This window comes from Accipiter gentilis, chromosome W (assembly GCF_929443795.1).
Source record: "Accipiter gentilis chromosome W, bAccGen1.1, whole genome shotgun sequence".
In the NCBI taxonomy this organism is placed as follows: domain Eukaryota; kingdom Metazoa; phylum Chordata; class Aves; order Accipitriformes; family Accipitridae; genus Astur; species Astur gentilis.
The window spans coordinates 13,983,220-13,995,996 of record NC_064918.1 but is presented as its reverse complement, the minus strand read 5'-3'; the positions used below and the strand labels follow the sequence as shown (position 1 = coordinate 13,995,996).

At 43.7% G+C, this 12,777-nt stretch overlaps 2 protein-coding genes across 3 annotated transcripts in view; one reads left to right on the top strand and one right to left on the bottom strand.

Moving 5' to 3' along the window:
* LOC126035287 (uncharacterized) overlaps positions 1 to 12,777 on the top strand; it is a 546,802-nt gene that overhangs the window by 410,851 nt on the left and 123,174 nt on the right. The gene's annotated exons all lie outside the window — the stretch shown is intronic.
* LOC126035335 (follistatin-like) lies at positions 6,045 to 12,536 on the bottom strand. Of its 2 annotated transcripts, none has more exons than XM_049793849.1 (6): positions 12,285 to 12,536; positions 10,209 to 10,400; positions 9,570 to 9,788; positions 8,981 to 9,205; positions 7,721 to 7,951; positions 6,045 to 7,023 (listed from the first exon to the last, which is right to left on the bottom strand). In XM_049793849.1, the coding sequence occupies exons 1-6, from the start codon at positions 12,364 to 12,366 to the stop codon at positions 6,941 to 6,943; spliced, it is 1,032 nt and encodes a 343-aa protein (XP_049649806.1). In that variant the 5' UTR covers positions 12,367 to 12,536; the 3' UTR covers positions 6,045 to 6,940. The 2 variants fall into 2 exon arrangements, with proteins under 2 accessions (XP_049649806.1, XP_049649807.1); XM_049793850.1 differs by having other exon boundaries at positions 6,983 to 7,266.

Genomic DNA, 12,777 nt, shown 5'->3' with positions numbered 1-12,777 from the left:
TTCCCATTTGGAGGGAAAGAAGGAAACATTTTTATGTCATAAAAAATAAAGAAATGGCAGCTGTTTGAAATTTACTGAGAGGCTTGGAATGTAGTTTTAGCTGAGGTGTATTAGCAGGCAGAAAGCAAGCAAAGAGGTAAAAGGTGCAAAAGAGGTCTCTTGTATCATTCTTAAGTCTGTCATATGAACAGCTATCAGGGAGGCATTCAAGTGTGATCAAAATTATGTATATTTGCTTGCATATTCTGCACAGATGAATACATTTCAGTACCAGGGCTTTTTTTTTCTTATCATTCAAATGCCTCAACTGGGTCTCTTGGAATTAAGCTGATTTTACTTAAGTGCCAGAATATGGGTTTCTGTTTTCAAACATATGTGCACTGTGTTACTGCGCCTGACTTTTAAGTGCCTGCATTTGTGAATGGAGTTAACAGGCCTGGGATTCAGTACCCAAGTACACACCACGGTGAACTAGGAGTTTCAGAAATGTGATTTACAGGAAGGGGAATACGTATGCCAGACAACAGAAAACACTGAAGAGAAAGATTATTTCTGAAAATTTATTTCTTTTCTGGTTTTAGGAGATTGTGCAAGATGGTTTCACAGCTGGAAACCACCTTCTTGTACTTAAGCATCCAGACATTTCTGTTTCTTCATTTAAACAACATCCAGGATAGCCTGTTGTGTGCTGGTTTTGACTAGGATAGAGTTAATTTTTTCCATATTAGCTTGTATGAGACTACGTTTTGGATTTGTGCTGAAAACCAGTGTTGATAATTCAGGGATGTTTTTGTTACTGCTGAGCAGTGCTTACACAGGGTCAAGGCCTTTTCTGCTTCTTACCCCACCCCACCCCACCAGTGAGCAGGCCGGGGGTGCACAAGAAGTTGGGAGGGGACACAGCTGGGACAGCTGACCCCAACTGACCTGAGGGATATTCCAGACCATATGACATCATGCTCAGCATATAAAGCTGGGGGAAGAGGAAGGAAGGGGGGGACGTTTGGAGTGATGGCATTTCTCTTCCCAAGTAACCATTAAGCATGATGGAGCCCTGCTTTCCTGGAGATGGCTGAACACCTGCCTGCCAATGGGAAATAGTGAATTAATTCCTTGTTTTGCTTTACTTGCGTGCATGGCTTTTGCTTGACCTATTAAACTGCCTTTATCTCAACCCATGAGTTTTCTCACTTTTACCCTTCTGATTCTCTCCCCCATCCCACTGGGTGGGGGGGAAGTGAGCAAGCGGCTGCATGGGGCTTAGCTGCCAGATGGGGTTAAACCACGACAGTCCTTTTTGTCACCCAGTGTGGGGCTTGAAGGGTTTGAGATAACAACAGGTTTCACTGGAATGTGCTAGATCAAATTTATAGCTGTTATTGCTGTTTAGCTATTAATTGGCAGGCTCCTGTGCTTGCCATGGGGCTTGCTTGCCTCACTGTATATTAGAGTCCAGTGCTCGTTAGTGGCTGCTTTTTGCTTTCAATGCTTGCTGCACTGCTGTACTGCTTATCATCTTATTCTGCTGTGCCTGGGAACATTTTGATAACAGCAATGGCGATGCGCCTGGGCTGGCAGATGGCCAGGGCATCACTGCTGTTTCTTTGCTGCTGTACTGGACAGGCTGGAACTCCAGTGTGAACTCGAGTCAAAGGGACTGTGACCTGTGGATGAGTCCACATGGGAGCAGGACACCCCAAAGCGCCTGTGGCAGTGAATAAGTCCACACCAGAGCAGGTATATCTCGAAGCATCTGTGGCCGTGGTTATGTCTGTGCCACAGCAGGTATACCTCGGAAGGGATTGTGGCCCAAGGATAAATCCACGCTGGAGAAGGTTGTGGTGTGTTGACCCTGGCTGGATGCCAGGTGCCCACCAAAGCTGCTATATCACTCCCCCTCCTCAGCTGGACAGGGGAGAGAAAATATAATGAAAGGCTCATGGGTCGAGATAAGGACAAGGAAAGATCACTCACCAATTACCATCACAGGCAAAACAGACTCAACTTGGGAAGAATAAATTAATTACCAATCAAATCAGAATAGGGTAATGAGAAATAAAACCGAACCTTAGAACACCTTCCCTCCACCCCTCCCTTCTTCCCGGGCTCAACTTCACTCCCAATTTTCTCTACCTCCTCCCCCGCCAAGCAGTGCAGGGGGATGGGGAATGGGGTTTATGGTCAGTTCATCACATGTTTCTGCAGCTCCTTCCTCCTCAGGGGGAGGACTCCTCACACTCTTCCCCTGCTCCAGCGTGGGGTCCCTCCCATGGGAGACAGTCCTCCATGAACTTCTCCAGCATGAGTCCTTGCCACAGACTGTAGTTCTTCACGAACTGCTCCAGGAAAGCAAGGCTCCATCACATGTAATGGTTATTTGGGAAGACAAATGCCATCACTCCGAATGTCCCCCTTCCTTCCTCTTCCCCCAGCTTTATATGCTGAGCATGACATCATATGGTATAGAATATCCCTCAGGTCAGTTGAGGTCAGCTGTCCCAGCTGTGTCCCCTCCCAACTTCTTGTGCACCCCCGGCCTGCTCACTGGTGGGGTGGGGTGGGGTAAGAAGCAGAAAAGGCCTTGACCCTGTGTAAGCACTGCTCAGCAGTAACAAAAACATCCCTGAATTATCAACACTGGTTTTCAGCACAAATCCAAAACATAGTCCCATAGAAGCTAATATGGAAAAAAATTAACTCTATCCCAGTCAAAACCAGCACACCTGTGCATTAAGACAGGAAGCAAAACAAAAACAAGACAAAAAATACACAAAAAAGAAAGTAGAAAAATAGGTTCAGCACCTTCCTTAGACTGAGGGGATTAAGTTCACATTTCCACTTCCCAGGAAGTTCCTCATGTACAAGCCTAGAAGAGAGGGAAGAAAAAAGTAAAGCCTCTTCTGTTGTAACTATGACTCAGTGTAGAAAAAGATGTGAGAATTGTAATCTTGATTTAAACAGGGGGTTAAACATAATTTCATAACTTAAGGATGGAGGCACTTACCTACTGGGGGAAGGAGAAGGGGAGCCAACCTGGCTTCTGTCCCCTGCTTCAAGCACTATTTATGTATGTTACTCAATTACAAATGCAACATGAGTAGTGATTCAAAGAAATTAACTCAATAGTTTGATTAACTATTAAGTAGGTATTCTTTATTGACAGCGCTGGTTGCACGGGGGATCGCTCCACCTATCGTGCACACCGTTGCACAATTTACCAGAAATTTATACAATGTAAATATACATATTCATAAGGTTATTCAATACAAAAACATACATATGCATAAGTGAGGCGGAGTAATTAAAAAGGCTTGTGTCAGCAATTCTAAAATGTATATGTCATCATTGCGCATGCTCAGATTTGTCTCTGGTAGTCGTTTACTTCTTCAGGGGTTCTATCTTCCTCTTCCTCTTCTGTCCTTTAGATGAACTTTAGTCATTCACGCATGCTCTCTTCTTACTAGGCAATTATAACAGTTTTATGGTTGCTTCTCATACACCTTATCTTAGACCTATATTTCAGTTCTTGTTATCACTTCCTTGGTTAACGCATCCGTCCTTGACGAGTACCGGTCCCTGACATGCTTAATCCTTGACAGACACCAGTCCTTGGTAAGCAGTGTTACAAGAATCATATGGTTACGAGAACAAAGGCAGGAGTTCGTATCTTTGCCAGCCCTATCTATTCAAGCAAGGCCTCTACTTGTGTCTTCTCGACAAGATTTTGTGATTGTTCATGGTTCCTTCTTACAAACACCAGTCTTTGTCTCGTATGTAAAGTTATAGAGAGACAATCATTGAGCAATTAGTAGTTAGTTCTCTATATCAGTAGGCAGCCCCTGGGGCAAGAACCAAGGACTTCCTCTTCAAAAGGAGTATCTATTAGGGTTGCAAAATATCCTTTCTCAATGAATCTTGCTTCCTCTCCAATACAGAAGTATGGCTTCAGCAGGCATGACAGTTTTCCAGCTTGAGCTTCACCTTGAGCTGGTGGTGGATGCACTCTTGGGAGATATGGGAATGACCTCCTCAGGAAGACACTAGCAGTGAACCTGCATCTCCCACTTCATGAACAAGTGCCTTATCTACAAGTATGATATTATGTAAAATGTTGGCAGTCGTGCTGCCACAACCTCTGGATGTGTTTCTGTGAGAAAGTCTCTAGGACTGTTGTGCTTCATGCCAAGGTTGGTGTATGTTAGTGTCCTGGTTTCAGCTGGGATAGAGTTAATTTTCGTTCTAGTGGCTGGTATAGTGTTATGTTTTGGATTCAGTATGAGAAGAATGTTGATAACACACTGATGTTTTCAGTTGTTGCTAAGTAGTGTTTAGTGTAAAGTCAAGGATTTCTCAGCTTCTCATGCCCAGCCAGCAAGAAGGCTGGAGGGGCACAAGAAGTTGGGAGGGGACACAGCCAGGACAGCTGACCCAAAATGGCCAACGGGGTATTCCATACCATGTGACATCCCATCTAGTATATAAACTGGGGGGAGTGGGGCTGGGGGGAATCACTGCTTGGGAACTAACTGGGCATCAGTCAGCAAGTGGTAAGCAATTGCATTGTGCATCGCTTGTTTTGTGTATTCCAATCCTTTTATTATTATTATTGTAATTTTATTATTGTTATTCTTATCATTATTAGTTTCTTCCTTTCTGTTCTATTAAACTGTTCTTATCTCAACCCAGGAGTTTTACTTTTTTTTTCTCTGATTCTCTCCCCCATCCCACTGGGTGGGGGGGAAGTGAGTGAGCAGCTGTGTAGTGCTTAGTTGCTGGCTGGGGTTACACCGTGACAGTTAGGCATGCTCAGAAGATGCCTACCTCATGAAGCCTCTCAGGAGATGCCTCACCTGTACACCATAGGCAGGTGCAAGGTAGGTTTCAAGATTTTCAGTGTTATAGAAATAGCAGTAGTGATGGGAAATGCAGTAGCAGAACTTTTAGATAATTTTATCAACAAAAACCTGATGTAGATTTTTGTGGCTATTTTGCATACACATACATGCGCAAATATAGCTTCCTGGCATTTTTGTTGCTTTTTTGAATTTGGCTGTCAGTGACTTTCTCAAAGTTATTTTGTGAACCAGCATAAAATTAGAACCCAGAAATCCTGTTCTGCTACAGTCTCTCTGTAAGACATGTAAATATACTTACAATTAAAAACAGTCTTTTAATGTCATTGTTTTGTTGGAAATGAAGTAGCTGGCACCTATCTGAATTTGAGAATAATCTCCTTTGATACTCTCCACATCTATTAAACATTTTGTCTCTATGTCATTGTTGTGTGTTTATTAGTTCCTCAAGATATTTTCCAATAGACTCTTTTTCCATCCCTCTGTTTTCCCAGCCCCCATTCTTTTTTATTCTGGGTTCTCTTGCCCTCAGGAGACTAAACCTTCCTTTTGGGGGCAAATAATTTCCAAGTGATAATGCATTCTTCAATGGTTTGGGGGGGGTTTTTTTGGTCTTTTGTGCTAATTGCTATACATCATGCATTTAGGCAACTAGACCATGTTTTGCTTTTTCTATCGGTCATCTAAAATGGTGATACAACTTCAACCCCAGTAACATGGATCTGAAGCCTAGCAAAAATTCAAATGCATGTTCAAAACCTCCTAGAAATATGAAAATTAAGTATGTCCAAGAAATAACAGACTTTTTATTTAGAGGATGGAGAGGGAAACAAAAATGCTAAATCTCTTCTCCTCCATCAGTGTGCTTGGATTTAAAATTAATTAATACCAATGAACTGGAGACATTGTTCCTGTCTGGTGAAAGCTTTGGCCTTAATCAGTGTGTTTTGCTGCTACGTCATGCACAAGCCTCCTTTCCCCTAACCACCAGTATGTCTTCTCTGCACCAGAGGGCCAGAACCCTTTAGAACTGAAAACTGAGGACTGCCTCTAGGGAAAATTCCATTTTTTAATTTTTTCACTCATCATCTATTTACAAATACACATTATAACTTTTATATACATTGCACATTTACATGGTAGAAAAGTACAAAACTATATATTTAAATGAATTTATATTTAACTCACCATGTTTGAAAATATAAAATTACATCAGAAAAAAAGTATTATGAAAAGCAAGAAACTTGAACTGATAAAGCTTTGATATAGCTTTTAGTGGCACACTGATTGGTAAAACAAAACTTTGAAAGTGGTACTGCAAGACCATCTTAAAGGAAACACCTGACAAAACATTTATACATGTTACAAAAAAAAAAAAAACCATTAAAAATAAAATAAACACTTTATTCTTATTACAGTTAGCCCTGTAGCTATTAACAACCTTCATAATCTGATTTCTTTGAGTCCAGAATGCATATAGTACAGTATATATGCTCAGCACATTGAGATCACTTCAGTACATGATATGATCACAAGTAGAGAAAAGTAAAGTGGAAGTTTCCTTGAAGATCGCCTCACTGCACCCTGGAAGTATATTTAAGTCAGTTACAATGTCTTTTGGTCAGTCAAGATTCCTTGTAAACAAAAACCGGAGGGATCTTTTATGTACAGAACCAGCAAGCAGAAAATCCAATAAATAAACTTAACAGAAACCAACATGCAAGTTTGTTAAAGTGGAAAAGAGTTAACATCAGTGAAACAAAGAGATGAGATCATGTGGGTAAGCTCTAAGGAATGGACTTTTATAGTTTACAAGAAAAAAGAAAAGCTTAGCTTTACAAGCAAGAGAGCTCACAATAAATAACACTGCTCTTCCCCTAACGAATAAATTTCTTCAAAAAACAAGGTTTACAGTCAACCAGAAATTTTATGTATAAATTATAAAACATGACACATTATAAATAAATGTCTACCAGACTCAACTATATGTATACTTTTTTTTCTCCCCAAAATAAATAAGCATACACTTATTTACAGTATGGACATTGATTTTGTGCCCAATGGCTGTTCCAATAGTGATGGAGGTTTTACCACTCTAGAATGGAAGATATAGGAAAGCTGTAGTCCTGGTCTTCATCTTCCTCTTCTTCCTCTGGGTCTTCATTAATGGCTAGATGGGGGAATACAGGGGAGCTGTTGTTTAAATAAGGACAACAACAGCACAGAAGCAGCTCAGTGCATGTTTTCAAAGCCCTCTGAACAGCCATAATACAGCGCTGCATTTTATGCGACTTGTAGTGAGATGCTCTTTGGCATCTGCTGTTATGCAATAAGGTTTTTAATACATAAACTATGAAGTCATAACTGCAGAAAGTTCTGAAGAATCAGTGGCTCAGGTTTTATTGGCAGATTCCTGAAATCAAATAAAAAGCGCTCTTGTGTTCTAGGTTTAACTGCTTTGTGTCCTTCATTCAGAGTTAGTAGAGGCAACTGTGCTAAACCAGGTGCCCATGTGCTACCATTAAGCTTGTTCTTTTGGACACAGAGTTTATATGGGTATTAAAGCAATCAGCAAAGCACATGAGAGCAGACAAATTAGGAAGAAATCACTAGAATTACGCTCCTATGGCAACCCCTTTCTGACAAAATTACTTGTCTTCAGAATAGCCCCAAAACTCCAACTTGAAAGCCAACTGGTTGTTGGAAATCTACTGCATTTTATCAGTAACCAAAGTGTGTGTGTGATAGATACATACTTATACGGCACCTGTACCGTACCTCAAATCTCTAAATCAAGCTTTCTTATGTTTAAAGGTGTAAGTCTTCATTATCTAGGGATTGCCTTCAGAGTTAAAAATCTCACTTACAGTTGCAAGATCCAGAGTGCTTTACTTCTAGAAGCACACCCATGGAGCAGGCTGCCTCTTTCATGGCACACTCGCTTGGGTAAGTTGTGTTATCGCTGGCACAGACTGCCTCATCTGACTTGTTTTCAGGGCATGGCTCATGGCAGAGGGCGCACCGACCTCTGCCAACCTTAAAATTCCACAAGCATTTCTTCCCAGCACTGCACTGAATGTCTTCACAGGATTTGGCTTCTAAAAATATACACAGGATACTAAAGGTAAGTGAAAAGACAAAGGAAAAAAAAAGCAACAAACTGCCCCAAACTCCCTTTCCCCCAATGAACTGTGAATAGACAAAGCTCAGATGCGGTAGATGTGATGATACTTGCTGATTTTACTAAAGCAAGTAGTCCCTTGGACACCATTGCCTGTCTATATGTGGGGGAGGAAAGACAGCTGTGCCAGCAGAGCTTGGCCCTGGGAATACAGAATTACATTTGCCAATTGTACGTGACCTTCCTGCTCCATTTGATGTCAGTGGAAATTCAGCTCCCCAGATTAGCAGTAAGTGCAGAATTTGCCAACACATTCAGCATTTCTAAATAAATTATTTTTAAACTAACCCACATAGACTAGTTGTCTGCAAGATTGGAAAGGGAATTTACCTCAACCTATGCCAACTAAAAGCAGCCTGGGAGTCCCCCAAATTCCCCCAGCAGTTTTGGGGAGCAGAGGCTGACCTGAAGGTGCTTCCTCATAACATGCTTCACTATCACTCATTTCTGGAAATCACAATAAAAAATGTCAGGATGCAGAGATTATTTTCCTATCTTCACCCACCATCTCCAAACTCTGCAATATTTTTAAAGAGGAAAAAGTGATCAGATGTTTCCAATTAAGTTAATGCAAGCTTTGCCAAGACCACTTGAAGACAATTGTTTCCAGGAATCCAGATCCACTGAATATTGATACCTTGTTACGCTGTAACTATGTCATCATCTATTTAATGGCGGGTACTTCCCCTTGGGTACTAATGTCAGCACCCACAGCGATAGCAAGAGAAGCAGGATCAGGCCCTCTACTCCCTCACCCCTTTTGCAATCTTTTCTGGGGCAAAGCTCACCCTGGTTCTTTTCCTGGAGGGGAGCACAAACCCAGGCTGCTGGAAGTCTCTCCTCCTCCCCAACGCTCACTACATCTATTCAATTCCACACATGTTATTCTGCAACAGATGAGCTGGGAAGCTCCCCCCACCCTTACCCCTCTGACTGAGATACCTACTGATGCATTTTCCTTCATAGGCTAATCCAATGGATCTGCCCAGTAGGCAGGTAGCTTTCCTCAGGTGGCAGGCACTGGTGTAAGTTATGCCATCATTCCCACAGAGATACTGTTCAGGGGAGGTAGGCTCTGGGCAAATTTGATTACATGTCACGCAGTAGGCATTATTAGTTTGATCAACCACACATGTGGAGCTGCCTGGGCATAAAACATCCCTACAGGTCTCTGAAATAAAGACGGAAACACACAATGATTAATAGGAGATCTCAGAGCCCCAGCGAGGAGTGAATGATGACACAATGAAACAAATGATCAAATAAAAGCCTTCAGCAGCTCTCCTCATTTAAGGGCCGCTGGTGGAAACCTTCCCATCTCAGGGTAGCTGGTGGGACACAAGTGCTGCTAGACTATGGGGAACTCTCAATCCAGCTGTGTCCTTGCTTGTTGAGCGTGTTTAGTTACTATCTCCCAGCATTTGGAACATCACTCTGGTTCCTGTGGGAAAGTATGTCCAACAGCTCCTCCTCCCTACACTCAGACACACACCCTTTGGCATTTGAGGGAGATCGGATTAGATTTGCAAACCTACTTTTGCATTTGCCCTGATACTGGACTTCAAGTTCGGGCTGTTCTTTACATCTGGCTTTGAGAAGGGCACACTCGTTCCTGTAGGTTTTCCCATCTAAGCCACACACAGGGCCCTTCCAAGTGATATTAGAGCAATCCGGAGCACAAACACACCGAGGTTTGTTCTTCTTGTTCATTTTACATTTCTTCCCGGGTCCACAGTCCACGTTCTCGCATGTTTCTGATGGAAGGAAAGAGGTACCACTTTAGTACTGAGCGTGCAGAACAGGCCTGGTGTCAAAACTGCTTAAAGAAAGAAAAAAAGACACTGCACCGTGACCCCTGGGCATAAAGAGAAAATACTTCCCCCCCCCCATCCCTCCAGGAAACACCACTCGAAGGAAATTCCCCCCACCAGTGAGGGCAGGGGGGAGGAGGTCGCTCCCCTCCTCCCCCCGATGTGCACGGTGGCCGAGAAGAAATGGGGGTCCCCTCACTGATCCCGGGGCTGGTACGAGACGTGCCTCAAAGCCCTACTGAGGAAGGAAGCAGGAAGACCGCGCTGCCCCACTCCAACTCCTCCCCTGCTCCTCCTCCCCCAGCCCAGTCCTTGCCCGAACTCCTCCTCAGCAAGGAGCAGCTCGCCAGCCATCCCCCTCACCTTTGCACGGGATGCAGTTTGGGGCTCCCCCGTTAAAAATCATCCACTTAAAAAGCGTGTTGTCGTTGACGTCCTCTTCCGTCCATGAAGTTGTCAGGCGGCCGGTCTTGCAGCACTCCTCCTTACTGAGGTCGGTTTTGTAGAGGACCTGGCAGCGGCCGTTCCGCGCCTGCCGGAGCCAGCAGTTCCCGGCTGCGGGGGGGGGGGGGAGACACCCAGCCGGATCAGTGGCAGTCACCAGTGACCCAGACAACACGTGCGCCTTGCAATGACTTTTACTAGACTGTTTACTTTTATTTGTCCCATTTCATAACCCGCAGCTACTCCGGCCCATTTGGGAGCGCAGTTTAAATAAAACAACAAAAACAAACAACAAAAACAAACAACAAAAAAACCCCAAACCACTCAAAAAAACAGAAAGAAAGAAAGAAAAGACCCGATCAAAACGGGACGAGGCAGTTTTCGGAGGTATTTATTCCATATGTAGAGCAGAAGGAGCACTGCCGGCACGTGACAGAGGCTTGAAAAGGATATGCATTTAAAAGGGAATAAAAAGAAATTCCTTCTTCCTCCCCCTGCCCTCTCCTCCTTACCGCGGCTGCACAGCAGTATTGTTTTAGTACCGCACAGAGTTTCAGTCCCAGCCCATTTTGCAATCTGCACGAATTGGGAACATTTGCTGTTAGCGAAGTCTTTCGAAATCTCCACATTTTGCTGCTTCTATTAACAAATGTCTTTCCTTTACTAATATAAGTTAGCAGAGCTCAAAAATAAAGTGAGTAAAGGGCACATAGAGTAAGAGGTCCCTACAGAGTTTTAAAAATCGATCAAGCTGGAAAAGTTATAGGTGCCATCTCTCCCACAAGCATTTCAGAGGAAAGTACACTGTCCTTAAACCGGATAGAGGGGGGTTGTTTAGGGGTTTTTTTGCTTTTTTTTTTTTTTTTTTACTAGTATCCCTGTTATTTGTGGAGTCAAGCCAAGAACATTAGTCCAAGTAAACCCCTCCTTTTTAGCTGGAGAGTTTTGGTTGGAATGAGTCTCTCGTGAATAACCAATGTGACTTCTCCAGCGATTCAAAACCAATTGATCCTGGTACTAATCCAGCCAGGGCTCGATCCTGCTTCCTTACTCTGATGGGAATGTACCGCAGCGAGGGGTCAGGATCGGCCAGCCGAGATGTCGCTGGGCGCGGGGGAAGATTGCCCCCCTCCCCCCGCTAAAAATCATTGAACAAACAACGCCCTTAAAAAAGTTTTGCATCTTACAGTTGCTTACATTAGCTTAACTTATGCTCTAACTCAGTGGGGGAAAGAAAAGAAAAAAAAAAGATTAAAAAAAATGATAAAACAAGCAATGGTAAGATATCCAGGTTGTGGTTGGAACACGGTCAAGATAAGGGAAAAAAGCCCCAAAACTAAAAATCAATATTCCCTTGTGTCGAAAGAGGGCTCTTAAGAGTTGTCAATATCAGGTTCGAATTTGGGGGGGGGGGGGGGGGGTTCCGCATGGAAAAAAAACCAAAACTCATTTAAGCATACTCTTCAGTGCAGGAGAGTTTACAACACAGTAATATTTATTCACACACACACAAAAAAAGGAGGGGGAAGGAAATCCCAATATTAAAGGAATGTCCGGAAAATGATCACTTACTGGTTTCTAAAAATTTCAGCTGTAATTGTGGGGCTCCCCATCATCGCCTCTCCTGTCAGGCAGGCGAGATAAAAATCTGAGCTAAATTACCAACAAACTTTGAGCACTCATTTGGGAGCCGAGACTGGGAAAGTTCCCTCGCGATGCTGCTCTTCATTCATGCTGCATAATAACAATAAATACCAAGAAACATCCTATCTGTCCTCTGTGCCTATGCAGAGCAGCGTGAAGATCCGATCAAAAAGGAATCCAAATAACACCTCTGCACCTCGGTACAAAGCAATCCCATGCCCACAGTTAACTTCTGTCCTGTTGGACCTTGGGGAGAGGCGTTTAATACCGCAGCAAACTAAATCGTGCCCAAAAGACAGAAAACAATAGTAATAATAAAGAAACATCTGCGAATAAACAATCTGGTCTTACCCTGCACTGTGTGATCTTCCATGAAGTGGCACAGAAACATCAGGAGTAAGAGCATGCCCGGGTGGATTCTCTGATTTAACATCCTCAGTATAGCAGGGAGTGAGAGAGACACAGAAAAAGCGTGAGGGGGAGTAGGGAGAGGGAGCGAGCACTAGCCAGCCTGCTTATGATCGCTCTATTGAATGAACGTCAGGCTCTGAATGCAGTCTCTCTTTAAATCTATACGGGGGTCCTAGCTGTCTGCGGTGGGCGGTCTCCTAATGTGTGTGTGTGTCTGCTCGGGGGTGGGGAGATTTAAAAAGTTCACTGTGAATCAGGTGACATTTTCCACCTTCTGGAAACCCTCTACAATTATCTGCTCTAGGTGCACGCACACACAGGCGCGCGCCGGAGCGCACCTGCGCAGCCCCACGCCAGCCCTGCGCGGTGGGAGGCAGCTCAAGCCCCGGCTGCGGCGGCCGTGGAGCCGGCCGCGGCCGCGCAAGCTGGGAGG